Here is a 19,372-nt window from a genome sequence, read left to right as displayed (position 1 = left end):
GGGGCTGTTTTGGGTTCCCTGAGCTATTTCTGGGGGTCCATGAGGCATTTTTTGACATCCTAGAGCAAATTTTGGGGTCCCAGAGCCCCTTTTGGGGCTGTTTTGGGTTCCCTGAGCCGTTTTTTTGGCATCCTAGAGCCAATTTTGGGGTCCCTGAGCCATTTTTGGGGGTCCTAGGGCCATTTTTGAGGTCCCTGAGCCATTTTGGGGGCTGTTTTGGGGTCCCGGACCATTTTTGGGGTCCCTGACCCCCCCCGTGTCCCCCCCAGGCACGGCGTGTGGGGTGGTGATCGTCATGGGCGACCGGACGGTGATGGGGGGCATCGCCACGCTGGCCTCGGGGTCCCTGAGCCCCTTTTGGGGCTGTTTTGGGGTCCCTCAGCCATTTTTTTGCATCTTAGATCCAATTTTTGTATCCCTGAGCCATTTTTTGGTGTCCCTGAGCCCCTTTTGGGGCTGTTTTGGGTTCCCTGAGCTATTTCTGGGAGTCCATGAGCCATTTTTTGGCATCCTAGAGCCAATTTTGGGGTCCCTGAGCCATTTTTGGGGGTCCCTGAACCCCTTTTGGGGCTGTTTTGGGTTCCCTGAGCTATTTCTGGGGGTCCGTGAGCCATTTTTTGACATCCTGGAGCCATTTTTGGTGTCCCTGAGCCATTTTCGGGGTCCCTGAACCCCTTTTGGGGCTGTTTTGGGTTCCCTGAGCTATCTTTTTGTGTCCCTGAGCCATTTTTTGGGGTCCTAGGGCCTTTTTTGGGGTCCCTGAGCCCCTTTTGGGGCTGTTTTGTGTTCCCTGAGCTATTTCTGGGGGTCCATGAGCCATTTTTTTGACATCCTGGAGCCTTTTTTGGTGTCCCTGAGCCATTTTTTGGGGTCCTAGAGCCATTTTCGGGGTCCCTGAACCCCTTTTGGGGCTGTTTTGGGTTCCCTGAGCTATCTTTTTGTGTCCCTGAGCCATTTTTTGGGGTCCTAGGGCCTTTTTTGGGGCCCCTGAGCCCCTTTTGGGGCTGTTTTGGGTTCCCTGAGCTATTTCCGGGGGTCCATGAGCCATTTTTTGGCATCCTAGAGCCAATTTTGGGGTCCCTGAGCCAATTTTGGGGGTCCCTGAACCCCTTTTGGGGCTGTTTTGGGTTCCCTGAGCTATTTCTGGGGGTCCATGAGCCATTTTTTTGACATCCTGGAGCCATTTTTTGGGGTCCTAGAGCCAATTTTGGGGTCCCTGAACCCCTTTTGGGGCTGTTTTGCGTTCCCCGAGCTATCTTTTTGTGTCCCTGAGCCATTTTTTGGGGTCCTAGGGCCTTTTTTGGGGTCCCTGAGCCCCTTTTGGGGCTGTTTTGGGTTCCCTGAGCTATTTCTGGGGGTCCGTGAGCCATTTTTTTGACATCCTGGAGCCATTTTTTGGGGTCCTAGAGCCATTTTTGGGGTCCCTGACCCTCCCCCCCCCCTCCGTGTCCCCCCCCAGGCACGGCGCGCGGGGTGGTGATCGCCACGGGGGACCGGACGGTGATGGGGCGCATCGCCACGCTGGCCTCGGGGCTGGAGGTGGGGAAGACTCCGATCGCGGTGGAGATCGAGCACTTCATCCAGCTGATCACCGGCGTCGCCGTCTTCCTCGGCATCTCCTTCTTCATCCTCTCCCTCATCCTGGGCTACACCTGGCTGGAGGCCGTCATCTTCCTCATCGGCATCATCGTCGCCAACGTCCCCGAGGGGCTGCTGGCCACCGTCACCGTACGTGGGGGGCCGCGTATGGGGGCAATATGTGGGGGGCTGGGGGTGTGCGGGGGGGCTGGAGGGAGCTGTGGCTGCGCTATGGGGTGCGCTATGGGGTGCAGGGGGGGCTGCAGGGGGGCTGGAGGGAGCTGTGGCTGCGCTATGGGGTGCGCTATGGGGTGCAGGGGGGGCTGCAGGGGGGCTGGAGGGAGCTGTGGCTGCGCTATGGGGTGCGCTATGGGGTGCAGGGGGTCCAAGGCGGTTGTGGTTGTGCCATGGGGTGCAAAATGGGGTGCTGGGGGTGCGCTATGGGGTGCTGTATGGGGTGCAGGGGGGCTGCAGGGGGTCCCAAGGGGCTGTGGGTGCAGGACTGGGGGGCTGGGGGGGGCTGTATTGGGGGCTGCATGTGCAATGGGGGGGCTACAAGTCCAGGACTGGGATGCAATGGGGGGGGGTTGTGCATGCGATGGGGGCTATGGGTCCTGGGTTGGGGTGCAGTGGGGGGGCTGTGCATGCAATAGGGGCTATGGGTCTGGGATTGGGGTGCAGTGGGGGGGCTGTGCATGTAATAGGGGGGCTGTGCATGCAAAGGGGGGGCTGTGCATGCTATGGGGGCTATGGGTCCGGGATTGGGGTGCAGTGGGGGGGCTGTGCATGCGATGGGGGCTATGGGTTCGGGATTGGGGTGCAGTGGGGGGGCTGTGCATGTAATAGGGGGGGTGTGCATGCAAAGGGGGGGCTGTGCATGCAAAGGGGGCTATGGGTCCAGGGTTGGGGTGCAGTGGGGGGGGCTGTGCATGCAAAGGGGGGGCTGTGCATGCGATGGGGGCTATGGGTCCAGGGTTGGGGTGCAGTGGGGGGGCTGTGCATGTGATGGGGGCTATGGGTCCGGGATTGGGGTGCAGTGGGGGGGCTGTGCATGTAATAGGGGGGCTGTGCATGCAATGGGGGTTATGGGTCCAGGGTTGGGGTGCAGTGGGGGGGCTGTGCATGCAAAGGGGGCTATGGGTCCAGGCTTGAGGTGCCACGAAAGGGGGGGGGGTCTGCGCGCGCACCGAAGCAGCATCCACGGACGCAACGGGGCGCACGCCACGGGGCCGCGCGTGCAGCGGGGACCCCGGGGGGTCCCCACGGCCGTGCCGGGGGGGCAGGCCCCCCAATCCGTCCCCGTCCCCCCCCAGGTGTGCCTGACGCTGACGGCCAAGCGCATGGCGCGGAAGAACTGCCTGGTGAAGAACCTGGAGGCGGTGGAGACGCTGGGCTCCACCTCCACCATCTGCTCCGACAAGACGGGGACCCTCACCCAGAACCGCATGACCGTGGCCCACATGTGGTTCGACAACCAGATCCACGAGGCCGACACCACCGAGGACCAGTCGGGTGGGTGGGGGGGGCTGGGGCGTCGGGGGGGGGGGCTGCTGGGGGCTGCTGGGGGGCTCTTGGGGGGCTGGGGGCATCAGGGAGGGCTGCTGGGGGACTCTTGGGGGATGCTGGGGGGATGCTGGGGGGCTCTTGGGGGCTGCTGGGGGGCTGCTGGGGGGCTCTTGGGGGATGCTGGGGGCTCTTGGGGGCTGGGGGCATCAGGGAGGGCTGCTGGGGGGCTCTTGGGGGCTGCTGGGGGGCTGCTTGGGGGCTGCTGGGGGGCTCTTGGGGGCTGCTGGGGGACTGGGGGCTATTGGGGGGTATTGGGGTCTGGGGTCTGTTGGGGGTCTGGGGGCTCTTGGGGGCTGCTGGGGGCTCTTGGGGGCCCTTGGGGGGCTGGGGGCACCAGGGAGGGTGGCTGGGGGGCTGGGGGCTCCTGGGGGGCTGGGGGCTATTGGGGAGTATTGAGTGACTGGGGGCTACCAGGGCTGCTGGGGGGCTGGGGGCTGCTGGGGGGCTGGGGGCTGCTGGGGGTATTTGGGGGCTACCAGGGGCTCTTGGGGGGCTGGGGGCTCTTGGGGGCTTTTGGGGCTTATTGGGACTGGGGGAATTGGGGGGGGGGGGTTGGGGTGCTGCAGAAATTGGGGTCCCGGGGGGAACGAATCTGGGGGGAACTGGGGCTTTTGTGGTGCCGAGCTGAGGGTTCTGGGGGGGAGGTTAGGGGCAGAGGGGGCAGCTGAGCCCCCGGCCTGGGGGTCCCCCCGGGCACCCCGCTGACCCCGTGTCCCCCCAGGCACCGCCTTCGACAAGAGCTCGGCTACCTGGGTGGCCCTGTCCCACATCGCCGGGCTCTGCAACCGGGCGGTCTTCAAGGGGGGGCAGGAGAACGTCCCCATCCTCAAGGTGAGGGGCTGGGGGTCCCGGGGGCGTGGGAAGGGAAGGGTTTGGGGGTCCCATGGGTCCTGGGGGGCGTGGGAAGGGAAGGGCTGGGGGGTCCCTGGGGGTCCCGGGGGTCCTGGGGGTCCCATGGGGCATGGGAAGGGAAGGGTTTGGGGGTCCCAGGGTCCCGTGGGGCATGGGAAGGGAAGGGTTTGGGGGTCCCATGGGCTAGGGGAAGGGTTTGGGGGTCCCTGGGGGTCCTATGGGGCATGGGAAGGAAAAGGTTTGGGGGGGGGGGGGTCTTCAGGGTCCCATGAGAAGGGTTTGGGGGGGGGTCCCTGGAGGGGCTCTGGGGCAGGGGAAGACTTTGGGGGGCTCTGGGGGTCCCAGGAAGAGAGGAAGGGTTTGGGGGTCCCTGGGGGGGCTGAGGGGCAGGGTTTGGGGGTCCCTGGAGGGGCTGAGGGGTAGAGGCAGGGTTTGGGGGTCCCTGGAGGGGCTGAGGGGCAGGGGCAGGGTTTGGGGGTCCCTGGAGGGCTGAGGGGTAGAGGCAGGGTTTGGGGGTCCCTGGGGGGCTGAGGGGCAGGGTGTGGGGTTCCCTGGAGGGGCTGAGGGGCAGGGGCAGGGTTTGGGGGTCCCTGGAGGGGCTGAGGGGTAGAGGCAGGGTTTGGGGTCCCTGGAGGGGCTGAGGGGCAGGGGCAGGGTTTGGGGGTCCCTGGGGGGGCTGAGGGGTAGAGGCAGGGTTTGGGGGTCCCTGGAGGGGCTGAGGGGCAGGGGCAGGGTTTGGGGGTCCCTGGAGGGGCTGAGGGGTAGAGGCAGGGTTTGGGGGTCCCTGGGGGGGCTGAGGGGCAGGGTGTGGGGTTCCCTGGAGGGGCTGAGGGGCAGGGGCAGGGTTTGGGGGTCCCTGGAGGGGCTGAGGGGTAGAGGCAGGGTTTGGGGGGTCCCTGGGGGGGCTGAGGGGCAGGGGCAGGGTTTGGGGGTCCCTGGGGGGGCTGAGGGGCAGGGGCAGGGTTTGGGGGTCCCTCCCTCACCCCGCTGCCGCCCCCCCAGCGTGACGTGGCCGGGACGCCTCGGAGTCGGCGCTGCTGAAGTGCATCGAGCTCTCGTCCGGCTCCGTCAAGGTGATGCGGGAGAGGAACAAGAAGGTGGCCGAGATCCCCTTCAACTCCACCAACAAGTACCAGGTACCGCCGGGGACCCCCAAAGCGAGGGGGGGGGGTCCCCAAACCTGCAGCATCCCCCCCCCCACGACCACCAGCATCGCCCCCCAAACCTTCAGCATCGCCCCCAAACCTTCAGCATCCCCCCAAACCCATGGGACCCCCCCAAACCCATGGGACACCCCCCACCCAAGCCTCTGGTGTCCCCCCAAATGTGCAGGGTCCCCCCCCAAGACCCCCCAGCCCTGCAGACCCCCGTGAGACCCCTCAGGTCACCCCAAGACCTGCTGAGCCCCCCCCCCAGACCCCCCCAAGTCCCCCTAAACCCGCAGCCCCCCAGCTCCCCCCAGCCCTGCACCCCCCAAGCCCCCCGAGACCCCCCCAGGCCCCCCTAAACCCCCAGCCCTGCAGCCCCTCCAAGCCCCCCCCAGCACCCCTTGCCCCCCCATCCCCACAGCCCCCCAGCTCCCTCACCCCTCCCAACCCCACACATCCCCCAGTTCCCCGTGCCCCCCCAGCTCCCCCCACACCCCTGCAGCCCCCCCATCCACAGCCCCCCAGCTCCCCCCCATTCTGCAGACCCCCACCCCCCGCAGCCCCCCAGCTCCCCCTACCCCCCCATCCCCACATGTCCCCCAGCTGCCCCCCATCCCTGCAGCCTCCCCATCCCCAGCCCCCCAACTCCCCCCATTCCTGCAGACCCCCCCTCCCCTCACCCCCCCATCCCCACCCCCTGCAGCCCCCCCATTCTGCAGACCCCCCATCTCCCCCCACCCCTGCAGCCTCCCCATCCCCAGCCCCCCAACTCCCCCCATTCTGCAGACCCCCCATCCCCACCCCATCTCCCCCCCATTCTGCAGACCCCCCAACTCCCCCCCATTCTGCAGACCCCCCAGCTCCCCCCACCCCTGCAGCCCCCCCATTCTGCAGACCCCCCATCTCCCCCCACCCCTGCAGCCCCCCCATCCCCAGCCCCCCAACTCCCCCCATTCTGCAGACCCCCCATCCCCACCCCATCTCCCCCCCATTCTGCAGACCCCCCAACTCCCCCCCATTCTGCAGACCCCCCAGCTCCCCCCACCCCTGCAGCCCCCCCCATTCTGCAGACCCCCCATCTCCCCCCACCCCTGCAGCCTCCCCATCCCCAGCCCCCCAACTCCCCCCATTCTGCAGACCCCCCATCCCCACCCCATCTCCCCCCCATTCTGCAGACCCCCCAACTCCCCCCCATTCTGCAGACCCCCCAGCTCCCCCCACCCCTGCAGCCCCCCCATTCTGCAGACCCCCCCATCTCCCCCCACCCCTGCAGCCCCCCCATCCCCAGCCCCCCAACTCCCCCCATTCTGCAGACCCCCCCATCCCCTCCGCCCCGCCCCCCGCAGCCCCCATCCCCCCCCCCCATCCCCACCCCCCCCATCTCCCCCCATCCCGCCCCCCCCCCCCCCCATCCCACTAATCCCCTGCCCAGCACCGGGGGATTCCCGGGGGGCACCGGCGTGGAAAATCCCCCCCCCCCCCCCGCCCCGTGGGTTGCAAGTAGGAGACACGGGGTGGGGGGGGGGACGGGACACCCCCCCCCCCCGATGCAGGGGGGGTGACGCTGACCCTGCCCCCCCCCCAGCTCTCCATCCACGAGACCGAGGACCCCAACGACAACCGGTACCTGCTGGTGATGAAGGGGGCCCCCGAGCGCATCCTGGACCGCTGCTCCACCATCCTGCTGCAGGGCAAGGAGCAGCCCCTGGACGAGGAGATGAAGGAGGCCTTCCAGAACGCCTACCTGGAGCTGGGGGGGCTGGGGGAGAGGGTCCTGGGTACGTAGGGGGGGTCCCGGGGGCGGGGGGGGGGCGGGGGTGTCCCGGGGATGGGGCTGAGGGGGGTCCCGGGGGAGCGGCTCCTGGGAATGGGGCTGGGAGGCGGCCCTGGGAGAAGGATGGTGGCCCGGGGGTGGGGCTGAGGGGGGGTTGGGGGGGTCCCTGGGGTCCTGGGGGGTGGATGTGGGGGGTCCCTGGGGTCCTGGGGGGTGGATGTGTCCTGGGTGTGGGGCTGAGGGGGGTCCTGGGGGGGTCCCTGGGGTCCTGGGGGGTGGATGTGTCCCTGGGTGTGGGGCTGAGGGGGGGTTGGGGGGAGTCCCTGGGGGGGTGGGGGGGCGGGGATGTCCCGGGGATGGGGCTGAGGGGGGTCCTGGGGGTCCCTGCGGGGGGGTGTCCTGGGTGTGGGGCTGAGGGGGGTCCTGGGGGGGGGTCCCTGGGGTCTTTGAGGGGGGGACATGCCCTGGGTGTAGGGCTGAGAGGGGTCCCTGGGGGGTCCCCAGGGTTTGGGGGGAGGGCTCCATCCTGGGTTGGGTTGGGGGTCCCTGGAGCAGCCCCCACTCCCCCAAACCGGGGGTTGTGGGGGTACAGGAGGGGGTTGTGGGGGTGCAGGGGGGTTGTGGGGGTGCAGGGGGGGTTGTGGGGGTGCAGGGGGGTTGTGGGGGTGCAGAGGGGGGGTCTCACCTCGCCGCCCCCCCCAGGTTTCTGCCACTTCTACCTGCCGGAGGAGCAGTAACCCCAAGGGCTTCGCCTTCGACTGCGACGACGTCAACTTCGCCACCGACAACCTCTGCTTCGTGGGGCTCATGTCCATGATCGACCCCCCCCGCGCCGCCGTCCCCGACGCCGTCGGCAAGTGCCGCAGCGCCGGCATCAAGGTGGGACCCCCCCAAACCCCCCTGGGATCCCCCCCCCCCCCATCTCCCCTGGGGTCCCCCCCCTCCCCGAGCAGGGGTCACCGCCCCCTTCCCCCATCCCTGGGGGGTCCCCCCCCCCCCGCAGCCCCCCTGAATGTGGGGCTCACCCCTCTGTGCCCCCCCCCCCCAAAAGGTGATCATGGTGACCGGGGACCACCCCATCACGGCCAAGGCCATCGCCAAGGGGGTGGGCATCATCTCGGAGGGCAACGAGACGGTGGAGGACATCGCCGCCCGCCTCAACATCCCCGTCAGCCAGGTCAACCCCAGGTGGGCGGGGGGCAGCGGGGCCGGGGGGGGCTTGGGGGTGCAGGGGTGGTGGAGAGGGGTGGGGGGCAGGGGAAGGGGATTTGGGGGTGCTGGAGAGGGATTGGGGGCAGGGGAAGGGGATTTGGGGGTGATGGAGAGGGGTGGGGGGCAGGGGAAGGGGATTTGGGGGTGCTGGAGAGGGGTTGGGGGGCAGGGGAGGGGATTTGGGGGTGATGGAGAGGGGTTGGGGGCAGGGGAAGGGATTTGGGGGTGCTGGAGAGGGGTTGGGGGCAGGGGAAGGGGATTTGGGGGTCCGGGGGTGATGGAGAGGGGTGGGGGGCAAGGGAAGGGATTTGGGGGTGCTGGAGAGGTGCTGGGGGCAGGGGAAGGGATTTGGGGGTGCAGGGGTACTGGAGAGGTGCTGGGGTGCAGGGTAAGGGGGATTTGGGGGTGCAGGGGTGCTGGAGAGGTGCTGGGGGCAGGGGAGGGGATTTGGGGGTGCTGGAGAGGGGTTGGGGGGCAGGGGAAGGGGATTTGGGGGTGATGGAGAGGGGTTGGGGGCAGGGGAAGGGATTTGGGGGTGCAGGGGTACTGGAGAGGTGCTGGGGTGCAGGGTAAGGGGGATTTGGGGGTGCAGGGGTGCTGGAGAGGTGCTGGGGCAAGGGGAGGGGATTTGGGGGTGGTGGAGAGGTGCTGGGGCAGGGGGGGGATTTGGGGTGCCGGGCGGGTGTCGGGGTGCCTGACCGCCGTGCCCCCAGGGACGCCAAGGCCTGCGTGATCCACGGCACGGACCTGAAGGACATGTCCTCGGAGCAGATCGACGAGATCCTGCAGAACCACACCGAGATCGTCTTCGCCCGCACCTCCCCCCAGCAGAAGCTCATCATCGTCGAGGGCTGCCAGCGCCAGGTGGGGGGCAGCCCCCCAAAACCCCCCACAACCCCCCCCAACCACCCCCCCCCGGCCCTGCCCCCAGCGGCGTGTCCGTCGTCGTCCCCCCCCCCCCCCAAAGCCACCCCAAGCGTCGTCCCCGAGCCCCCCCCCCCCCCGGCAGCACCCGGCTCTGTCCCCCAGGGTCCCCCCACGTGTCCCCCATGGTCCCCAGATGGGACTGACCCCCCCCCCAGGCCCCGGTGTCCCCCTCAGACCCCCCCAAAACCACCCAGAAGGGGTCTTGCAGCCCCCACCTCACCCCGGTCCCTGTGTCACCACCATGGTGGCATGGTCCCAGCCCCCTGGTCCCCCCCCACGGTGGCATGGTCCCCGTCCCCATGTCCCCATCCCCCTGGTCCCCATGTCCCCCCCGCGATGGAAGGTCCCCGTCCCCATGTCCCCACCATGGTGGCATGGTCCCCAGCCCCCTGGTGTCCCCCCCACGGTGGCATGGTCCCCATCCCCATGTCCCGACGTCCCCATGGTCCCTATGTCCCCACCATGGCAGCATCGTCCCGTGTCCCCACGTCCCCGTGGTCCCCATCCCCATGTCCCCGTCCCCCCAGTCCCCATGTCCCCACCACGGTGGCATCGTCCCCGTCCCCATGTCCCCGTCCCCCCAGTCCCCATGTCCCCACCACGGTGGCATTGTCCCCGTGTCCCCACGTCCCTGTGGTCCCCATCCCCATGTCCCCATCCCCCCAGTCCCCATGTCCCCACCATGGTGGCATCGTCCCCATCCCCACATCCCCGTCCCCCCAGTCCCCATGTCCCCCCACGGTGGCATCGTCCCCATGTCCCCACGTCCCATGGTCCCCGTCCCCCCAGTCCCCATGTCCCCACCATGGTGGCATCATCCCATGTCCCCACGTCCCCGTCCCCCAGTCCCCATGTCCCCACCACGGTGGCATTGTCCCCATGTCCCCACATCCCCATGGTCCCCATCCCCATGTCCCGTCCCCCCAGTCCCCATGTCCCCACCATGGTGGCATCATCCCCATGTCCCCACGTCCCCGTCCCCCCAGTCCCCATGTCCCCCCCACGATGGGACGTCCCCCTCCCACCCTCACCCCCCGGTCCCCGCGTCCCCAGGGTGCCATCGTGGCGGTGACGGGGGACGGGGTGAACGACTCCCCGGCGCTGAAGAAGGCCGACATCGGGGTGGCCATGGGCATCGCCGGCTCCGACGTCTCCAAGCAGGCGGCCGACATGATCCTCCTCGATGACAACTTCGCCTCCATCGTCACCGGCGTGGAGGAAGGTCGGGGCCGGAGCAGCGGGGCTGGGGGACGGGGATGGGGGACGGGGGGGGGGGCTGGGGGAGCCCCGGTGACGCCCGTCCCCGTCCCCTCAGGCCGCCTGATCTTTGACAACCTGAAGAAGTCCATCGCCTACACCCTGACCAGCAACATCCCCGAGATCACCCCCTTCCTCCTCTTCATCATGGCCAACATCCCCTGCCCCTGGGCACCATCACCATCCTCTGCATCGACCTGGGCACCGACATGGTGAGCGGGGACCCCCGGACCCCCCAAACCCCCACGGTGGGGCCATGAAGACCCCAGAGACCCCCCAGGCACCGTGGGGACCCCCCCGCATCCCCAAAACATGGGGCACCCCCCTTTCCCGAGGACCCCAAAGCCCCCCCAGGCACCACGGGGACCCCCCGCATCCCCAAAACATGGGGCACCCCCCTTTCCCGAGGACCCCAAAGCCCCCCCAGGCTCCGTGGGGACCCCCGCATCCCCAAAACATGGGGCACCCCCCTTTCCGAGGACCCCAAAGCCCCCCCAGGCACCGTGGGACCCCCCCGCATCCCCAAAACATGGGGCACCCCCCTTTCCCGAGGACCCCAAAGCCCCCCAGGCACCGTGGGGACCCCCCGCATCCCCAAAACATGGGGCACCCCCCTTTCCCGAGGACCCCAAAGCCCCCCCAGGCACCACGGGGACCCCCCGCATCCCCAAAACATGGGGCACCCCCCTTTCCCGAGGACCCCAAAGCCCCCCCAGGCACCGTGGGGACCCCCCGACCCCTGCCAGCACCCCAAAGCACAGGGAGAGACCCCCCCGGGACCCCCCAAACCCTCCGTGATCCCCCCGCCCCCACCCCCCCCGGCAGCCCGGGTGTCGGGGGGACCCCCCGGCGGGGTGACCCCCCCGTGCCCCCCAGGTCCCCGCCATCTCCCTGGCCTACGAGGCGGCCGAGAGCGACATCATGAAGCGGCAGCCGCGGAACCCCCGCTCCGACAAGCTGGTGAACGAGCGGCTGATCAGCATGGCCTACGGGCAGATCGGTGCGGGGCTAGTGGGGGGCGAGTGGGGGGCGAGTGGGGGGCGAGCGGCTGATCAGCATGGCCTGCGGCAGATCGGTGCGGGGCCAGTGGGGGGCGAGCGGGGGGCGAGTGGGGGGCGAGCGGCTGATCAGCATGGCCTACGGGCAGATCGGTGCGGGGCCAGTGGGGGGCGAGCGGGGGCGAGTGGGGGCGAGCGGCTGATCAGCATGGCCTACGGGCAGATCGGTGCGGGGCTAGTGGGGGGCGAGCGGGGGCGAGTGGGGGGCGAGCGGCTGATCAGCATGGCCTGCGGGCAGATCGGTGCGGGGCCAGTGGGGGGCGAGCGGGGGGCGAGTGGGGGGCGAGCGGCTGATCAGCATGGCCTGCGGGCAGATCGGTGCGGGGCTAGTGGGGGGCGAGCGGGGGCGAGTGGGGGGCGAGCGGCTGATCAGCATGGCCTGCGGGCAGATCGGTGCGGGGCGAGTGGGGGCGAGCGGGGGCGAGTGGGGGGCGAGCGGCTGATCAGCATGGCCTACGGGCAGATCGGTGCGGGGCTAGTGGGGGGCGAGCGGGGGCGAGTGGGGGGCGAGCGGCTGATCAGCATGGCCTGCGGGCAGATCGGTGCGGGGCTAGTGGGGGGCGAGCGGGGGCGAGTGGGGGCGAGCGGCTGATCAGCATGGCCTGCGGGCAGATCGGTGCGGGGCTAGTGGGGGGCGAGCGGGGGCGAGTGGGGGGCGAGCGGCTGATCAGCATGGCCTGCGGCAGATCGGTGCGGGCTAGTGGGGGGCGAGCGGGGGCGAGTGGGGGGCGAGCGGGGGCGAGTGGGGGGCGAGCGGCTGATCAGCATGGCCTGCGGGCAGATCGGTGCGGGGCCAGTGGGGGGCGAGCGGGGGGCGAGTGGGGGCGAGCGGCTGATCATTAAAGCATGGCCTGCGGGCAGATCGGTGCGGGGCCAGTGGGGGCGAGTGGGGGGCGAGTGGGGGCGAGCGGCTGATCAGCATGGCCTGCGGGCAGATCGGTGTGGGGCCAGCGGGGGCGAGTGGGGGCGAGTGGGGGGCGAGCGGCTGATCAGCATGGCCTGCGGGCAGATCGGTGCGGGGGCGAGTGGGAGATGGTGTGGGGTGCAGGGGGATGGTGTGGGGTGCAGGGGTGCGAGTGGGGTGCGGGGGGATGGTGTGGGGTGCAGGGGGGCAATGGGGCGCAGGGGGATGGTGTGGGGCGCAGGACAGAGCTGGGGGTGCTGCGAGCGTGGTGGGGTGCTGGGGGGGCGATGTGGGGTGCAGGGGGGCGATGTGGGGTGCAAGGCAGAGCTGGGGGTGCTGCGAGGACCGTGGGGTGCAGCTGAGATTGCAATGGGGTGCAGGGGGGTCCTTGGGGGTGCAGGGCAGCTTCAGGGGTGCAGTGGGTTCAGGGGAGCCCCGAGGGTGCAATGGGGTGCAGCGGGGTCCTTGGGGGGTGCAGTGGGGTTCTTGGGGTGCAGCGGGGTCCTTGGGGGGTGCAGGGCAGACTTTAGGGTGCAGTGGGGTGCTGTGGGGGTGCAGAGCAGCCCCGGGGGTTCAGTGCCGTTCTTGGGGTGCAGTGGGTGCAGCAGAGTCCTTGGGGAGGGCAGGGAAGACTTTAGGGTGCAGTGGGGTGCAGGGCAGACCTTGGGGTGCAGGGGGGTGCAGTGCGATTCTTGGGGTGCTGGGGGGGTGCAGCAGGGTCCTTGAGGGGTGCAGTGGGGTGCTGGGGGGGCTGCAGGGCAGACTTTAGGGTGCAGTGGGGTACAGGGCAGGCTTTGGGGTGCAGTGGGGTGCAGCTGGGCCCGTGGGGGGTGCAGGGCAGCTGGAGGGGTGCAGCAGGGTCTTTGGGGGGTGCAGAGGGGTGCCGGGGGCTGCAGGGCAGACTTTAGGGTACAGAGGGGTGCCAGGGGCTGCAGGGCAGACTTTGGGGTGCAGCGGGGCCCTTGGGGGGTACAGAGGGGTGCCGGGGGCTGCAGGGCAGACTTTGGGGTGCAGCGGGGCCCTTGGGGGGTACAGAGGGGTGCCGGGGGCTGCAGGGCAGACTTTGGGGTGCAGCGGGGCCCTTGGGGGTACAGAGGGGTGCTGGGGGCTGCAGGGCAGACTTTGGGGTGCAGCGGGGCCCTTGGGGGGTACAGAGGGGTGCCGGGGGCTGCAGGGCAGACTTTGGGGTGCAGCGGGGCCCTTGGGGGTACAGAGGGGTGCCGGGGGCTGCAGGGCAGACTTTGGGGTGCAGCGGGGCCCTTGGGGGTACAGAGGGGTGCCAGGGGCTGCAGGGCAGACTTTGGCGTGCAGAGGGGTGCCGGGGGGGTGCAGGGCAGACTTTGGGGTGCAGCGGGGCCCTTGGGGGGTACAGAGGGGTGCCGGGGGCTGCAGGGCAGACTTTGGCGTGCAGAGGGGTGCCAGGGGTGTGCAGCGGGGTGCCGGGGGCTGCAGGGCAGACTTTGGGGTGCCGGGGGCCCTGACCCCCCTGCCCCCAGGGATGATCCAGGCGCTGGGGGGGTTCTTCGCCTACTTCGTCATCCTGGCGGAGAACGGGTTCCTGCCCTCCTGCCTGGTCGGGATCCGCCTCAACTGGGACGATCGCACCGTGAACGACCTGGAGGACTCCTACGGGCAGCAGTGGGTCAGTGCGCCGGGGGGCGGGCACCCCAATTCCGGGGGCCGGGCACCCCAATTCCCGGGGCTGCGCACCCCTTCCTGGGGGGCTGCACACCCCTTCCTGGGGGGCTGGGCACCCCAATTCCGGGGGCTGGGCACCCCAATTCCTGGGGCTGGGCACCTCTTCCCGGGGGGCTGGGCACCCCAATTCCGGGGGCTGCGCACCTCTTCCTGGGGGGCTGCACACCCCTTCCTGGGGGGCTGGGCACCCCAATTCCTGGGGCTGGGCACCTCTTCCCGGGGGGCTGGGCACCCCAATTCCGGGGCTGGGCACCCCTTCCCGGGGGGCTGGGCACACTTGGGGGGCTGGGCACCCCTTCCCGGGGCTGGGCATACCTGGGGAGCTGGGCACCCCAGTTCCAGGGCGCTGGGCACCCTAATTCTGGGGGGCTGGGCACCCCTAATTCTGGGGGGCTGGGCACCCCAATTCCGGGAGCTGGGCACCCCAATTCCTGGGGCTGGGCACCCCAATTCCGGGGGCTGGGCACACTTGGGGGGCTGGGCACCCCTTCCCGGGGGGCTGGGCACACTTGGGGGGCTGGGCACCCCAATTCCCGGGGGCTGGGCACCCCAATTCCGGGGGCTGGGCACCCCTTCCCGGGCTGGGCATACCTGGGGCGCTGGGCACCCCAATTCTGGGGGGCTGGGCACCCCAATTCCCGGGGCGCTGGGCACACTTGGGGGGCTGCGCACCCTTTCCCGGGGGGCTGCGCACCCCAGTTCCCCGCAGGGCTGCAAACAAGGGGGCTGTGCACCCCAATTCCCAGGGTGGGGGGGGCTGTGCACCCCCATTCCTCCACAAGGCTGCAAAAGGGGGGGCTGTGCACCCCCATTCCAAGGGACAGGGGGCTGTGCACCCCCATTTCCCTGCAGGGCTGCAAAGGGGGCCTGTGCACCCCAATTCCTTCTGCATGGCTTTGGGGGGGCTCTCTGCACCCCCATTCCCCTGCAGGGCTGCAACGGGGGGGGGGGGCTGTGCACCCCAATTCCATGCAGGGGGGCATCCATGCCCCCCCTTCCCCATCAACATTTGGGGGGGCTGTCTCTGCACCCCAGTCCCCCTTTATGGGGGTGTCCATGCTCCCCCCTTCCCCGAGCATCACTACCAAGGGGGGGGGGGGGTGTGTCTGCCGTGGGCTGTCGGCATTGCCCCTCCAGCCAGGATGTTTTGGGGGGCCGGGGGGTGTTTTGGGGGGTCTCTCACGCGGTGCCCCCCCCCAGACCTACGAGCAGCGCAAGGTGGTGGAGTTCACCTGCCACACGGCCTTCTTCGTCAGCATCGTGGTGGTGCAGTGGGCCGACCTCATCATCTGCAAGACCCGCCGCAACTCCGTCTTCCAGCAGGGCATGAAGTACGTGGGGGGGGTCCCCAAAACCCTGGGGTGTCCTCAAAACCCGGGGGTGTCCCCAAAACCCGGGGGGGATGCATACCCGCATCCCTCGGCATCCCCTGGGCGATGGTACCCGGCTGGGTACCAGCATCCCTGGAGATGCTGGGGGGTGTCCCCAAAACCGCGGGGGGGTGTCCCCAAAATGAGGGGTGTCCCCAAAATGAGGGGTGTCCCCAAAACCCTGGGGGGTGTCCCCAAAACCCTGGGGTGTCCCCAAAACCTGGGGGATGGGTACCAGCATCCTGCATCCCTCAGCATCCCCTGGGTGATGGTACCCGGGTGGGTACCAGCATCCCTGGGAGATGCTGGGGGGGGTCCCCAAAACCGCGGGGGGGTGTCCCCAAAACTCGGGGGGCTTCCCAAAACTCGGGGGGTCCCCAAAACTCCGGGGAGGGGGTACCAGCATCCTGCATCCCTCAGCATCCCCTGGGTGATGGTAGCCAGGTGGGTACCAGCATCCCTGGAAGATGCTGGGGGGGGTCCCCAAAACCCCGGGGGGGTGTCCCCAAAACTCGGGGGTGTCCCCAAAACTCGGGGGTGTCCCCAAAAATGGGGGGGGGGGTCCCAAAACCCTGGGGGGATGGGTACCAGCATCCTGCATCCCTCAGCATCCCCTGGGTGATGGTACCCGGGTGGGTACCAGCATCCCTGGGAGATGCTGGGGGGGGGGGGGGTGGATTTTGGGGGGGCGGGTTGGATTTTTTTGGGGGGGGGTGGCGATGTGGGGGGGCTGTGGGTGACGGTGTTTGTGCCCCCCCCCCCCCAGGAATAAGATCCTGATTTTCGGGCTCTTCGAGGAGACGGCGCTGGCCGCCTTCCTCTCCTACTGCCCCGGCATGGACGTGGCGCTGCGCATGTACCCCCTCAAGTGAGCGGGGGGGCCCCCACGGGGGGGCCCGGGGCGGGGGGGCTCTGCGACCCGTCAGGGGGGTGCTATGGGCTGGGGGCTGGGGGGGCAAGACTTGTGGGGGCTCTGAAAAATTTGGGAGGGGCTCTCAAAATTTGGGGGGGCTCTGAAAATTTGGGGGGGGCTCTGAAAATTTGGGGGCTCTCAAAATTCGTGGGGGGCTCAAAATTTGGGGTGGCTCAAAATTTGGGGGGTGGGGCTCTGAAAATTTGAGGGGCTCTGGAAATTTGTGGGGGCTTTCAAAATTTGGGAGGGGGCTCTCAAAATTTGTGGCGGGGCTCTCAAAATTTGTGGCAGGGCTTTGAAAATTTGTGGGGGGGCTCCAAATTTGGGGTTGCCCTCAAAATTTGTGGAGGGGGCTCTGAAAATTTGTAGGGAGACCCTCAAAATTTGGGGGGGGGGGGGGGCTGTCCTTGCATGTTCCTGAGAGGGGTCTTTATGGGGGGGGGGGGTGGGGTGGTCTTGGCCCCCCCCTTGGACGCTGCAGAGGGGGCTGGGGGGGTCTGTGAAGCCTTTTGGGGATCTCCAAAATTTTTTGGGGGGGGGGGGTGTCTCAAGTCGATTGGGGGGGTCTCAAGTCGATTGGGGGGGTCTCAAGTCGAGGGGGGGGTCTCAACTCGATGAGGGGGGTCTCAACTCGATGGGGGGGTCTCAACTCGATGGGGGGGGTCTCAACTCGATGAGGGGGTCTCCGAAGCCGGGGGGGGGGGTATTTCGGGGGGCTGCCGGCGGTTTGGGGTCTGTCGCTGCGGTGAGGGGGTGCTGCCCCCCCTGCCCCCCCCTGACCCCCCCCCCGCCCCCCCAGGCCCAGCTGGTGGTTCTGCGCCTTCCCCTACAGCTTCCTCATCTTCGTCTACGACGAGATCCGCAAACTCATCCTGCGGCGGAACCCCGGAGGTGGGGGCGGGGGGGGCGGGGGGGGGCTTGGGGGGGGCGGGGGTGGGGGGCGGGGGGGGGCTTGGGGGGGGCGGGGGTGGGGGGCGGGGGGGGCTGGGGGGGGCGCCTCTCACCCCCTCCCCTCTCTTCTTGCAGGCTGGGTGGAGAAGGAGACCTACTACTGAGCCCCCCCCCAAAAAAAACCACAACTCCTCATTTGGGGGGGGGGAGGGGTCGCAGCCCCCCCCCCCCCCCCTCCTCCCCCCCCTTTGCCTGCCACGAGCTCGCTCCCTCCTGCCCCTCCCCCCAAAACACCCTCCCCCAAACTGCCCCCCCCCCCCGAACAGCCTGCCCCCCCCCAACCAGCCTCCCCCCCCCCCAAAAAAAAAAAAAGAAAAAAAAAGGGAGGGGGAGGGGGGGTTCCTCGCCTTACGGGGGGGGAGGGTCCCAGCGGTGGGGGAGGGGACCCAGGCGTCGGGGGTTGCCCATCCCCCCCCGCCGGGGTGCCTGCCCCTTCCCCCCCCCCCCGGCGCAGGGGGGGGGGCCTTAATATTGGGGATGCTTTTGGGGGGGGGGGGGAATTGGGGGGACCCCCCCGTTATCCCCATCCCATCCCCCCCCCCCCCGTGTCGTCGTGTGCCCAAACCGCCGGAAAAGAGAGGAAAAAAAAAAAAAAAAACAGAACAAAAAACGGTTAAAAAGGAGAAAAAAAACCACTAAAAAAATTCCCCCCCCCCCCAAAAAAAAAAAAAAAGAAAAAAAACAACAACGAAAAGTGAAAGTGGAATTTCCCAAATAAAGCAGAAAGCGGAGCGGGGGCTGGGCGTGGTGCGGGGGGGGAGGGGGGCTGGGCGCCATGGCAACAAAGGGGGGGGGCACGCGTGGGGGGGGACGCGAGGGGCTGGGCACACGCGTGGGGGGGGGCGAGGGTCTGTGCACGCGTGGGGGGGCACACGAGGGGCTTTGCACACGTGGGGGGGGACATGAGGGGCTGTGCACACGTGGGGGCACACGAGGGGCTGTGCACACGCGTGGGGGGGCACACGAGGGGCTTTGCACATGCGTGGGGGGGGCTCAAGTGCTGTGCACGCGTGGGGGGGCACACGAGGGGCTGTGCACGCGTGTGTGGGTACAAGGGCTTTGCACGCGTGTGGGGGGACACAAGGGCTGTGCACACGTGGGGGCACACGAGGGGCTGTGCACACGCGTGGGGGGGACACGAGGGGCTGGGCACACGCGTGTGGGACGCACAGGAGGGGCCGTGCACACACGGGTGTGCGCAAGGGCTGGGCACACGTACGGGGCACGTGAGTGGCCGCGCACACGCGTGTGGGAGGCACAGAGTCTGGGCAAACACGTGTGGGGGCACACGGGAGGTGGGAACACGCGTGGGGTGCACACGAGGGGCCATGCACGCGTGTGTGGGGGTGCACAGGGGCCTGTGCACACGCGTGTGTGGGCACACGGGCTGGGCACACATGTCGGGGGCACAGGGGCTGTGCAAACGCACGTGAGGGGCACACGAGGGGCCGTGCACACGTGTGGGGAGACACAAGGGCTGTGCACACGCGTGTGGGGGCACACGAGAGGTTGTGCACATGTGTGTGGGGACACAAGGGCCGTGCACACACATGGGGGAGCAAAAGGGCTGTGCACACGCGTGGCAGCTGGACACGGGCTGTGCACACGTGTGGGGGCACAAGGGCTGTGCACACACATGTGGTGGTACACAAGGGCTGTGCACACGCGTGTGGGGGTACACAACGGCTGTGCACGCGTGTGGGGTTACACAAGGGCTGTGCACACGCGTGTGGGGGTACACAAGGGCTGTGCACACGCGTGTGGGGGTACACAAGGGCTGTGCACACGCGTGTGGGGGCACAAGAGCTGTGCACGCGTGTGGGGGTACAGAAGGGCTGTGCACACGCGTGTGGGGTTACACAAGGGCTGTGCACACGCATGTGGGGGCACAAGAGCTGTGCACACGCGTGTGGGGGTACAGAAGGGCTGTGCACACGCGTGTGGGGTTACGCAAGGGCTGTGCACACGCGTGTGGGGGTACAGAAGGGCTGTGCACACACGTGTGGGGTTACGCAAGGGCTGTGCACACGCGTGTGGGGGTACACAAGGGCTGTGCACACGCGTGTTGGGTTACACAAGGGCTGTGCACACACATGTGTGGGTACAGAAGGGCTGTGCACACGCGTGTGGGGTTACACAAGGGCTGTGCACACGCATGTGGGGG

The 19,372-nt window shown here is 68.8% G+C and overlaps 1 protein-coding gene across 1 annotated transcript in view; it reads left to right on the top strand.

Annotated features, from left to right (window-relative positions):
- LOC142403304 (sodium/potassium-transporting ATPase subunit alpha-3-like) overlaps window positions 1-17,371 on the top strand; it is a 30,398-nt gene extending 13,027 nt beyond the window's left edge. Inside the window, 19 exon segments of the mRNA XM_075489530.1 lie at window positions 1,460-1,728; window positions 2,892-3,090; window positions 3,866-3,975; window positions 4,999-5,008; window positions 5,011-5,132; window positions 6,730-6,922; window positions 7,621-7,652; window positions 7,654-7,797; window positions 7,970-8,106; window positions 8,844-8,994; window positions 10,111-10,279; window positions 10,373-10,474; window positions 10,477-10,526; window positions 11,191-11,314; window positions 13,773-13,918; window positions 15,175-15,305; window positions 16,111-16,212; window positions 17,057-17,148; window positions 17,284-17,371. Coding sequence (XP_075345645.1) covers window positions 1,460-1,728; window positions 2,892-3,090; window positions 3,866-3,975; window positions 4,999-5,008; window positions 5,011-5,132; window positions 6,730-6,922; window positions 7,621-7,652; window positions 7,654-7,797; window positions 7,970-8,106; window positions 8,844-8,994; window positions 10,111-10,279; window positions 10,373-10,474; window positions 10,477-10,526; window positions 11,191-11,314; window positions 13,773-13,918; window positions 15,175-15,305; window positions 16,111-16,212; window positions 17,057-17,148; window positions 17,284-17,312 — 2,312 coding nt within the window. The 3' untranslated portion in view covers window positions 17,313-17,371.
- Window positions 17,372-19,372: the final 2,001 nt, after the last annotated feature.

This window comes from Mycteria americana, unplaced genomic scaffold (genome assembly GCF_035582795.1).
Source record: "Mycteria americana isolate JAX WOST 10 ecotype Jacksonville Zoo and Gardens unplaced genomic scaffold, USCA_MyAme_1.0 Scaffold_175, whole genome shotgun sequence".
In the NCBI taxonomy this organism is placed as follows: domain Eukaryota; kingdom Metazoa; phylum Chordata; class Aves; order Ciconiiformes; family Ciconiidae; genus Mycteria; species Mycteria americana.
The sequence above is the reverse complement of the archived record's forward strand: the minus strand, read 5'-3'. Positions and strand labels throughout refer to the sequence as shown.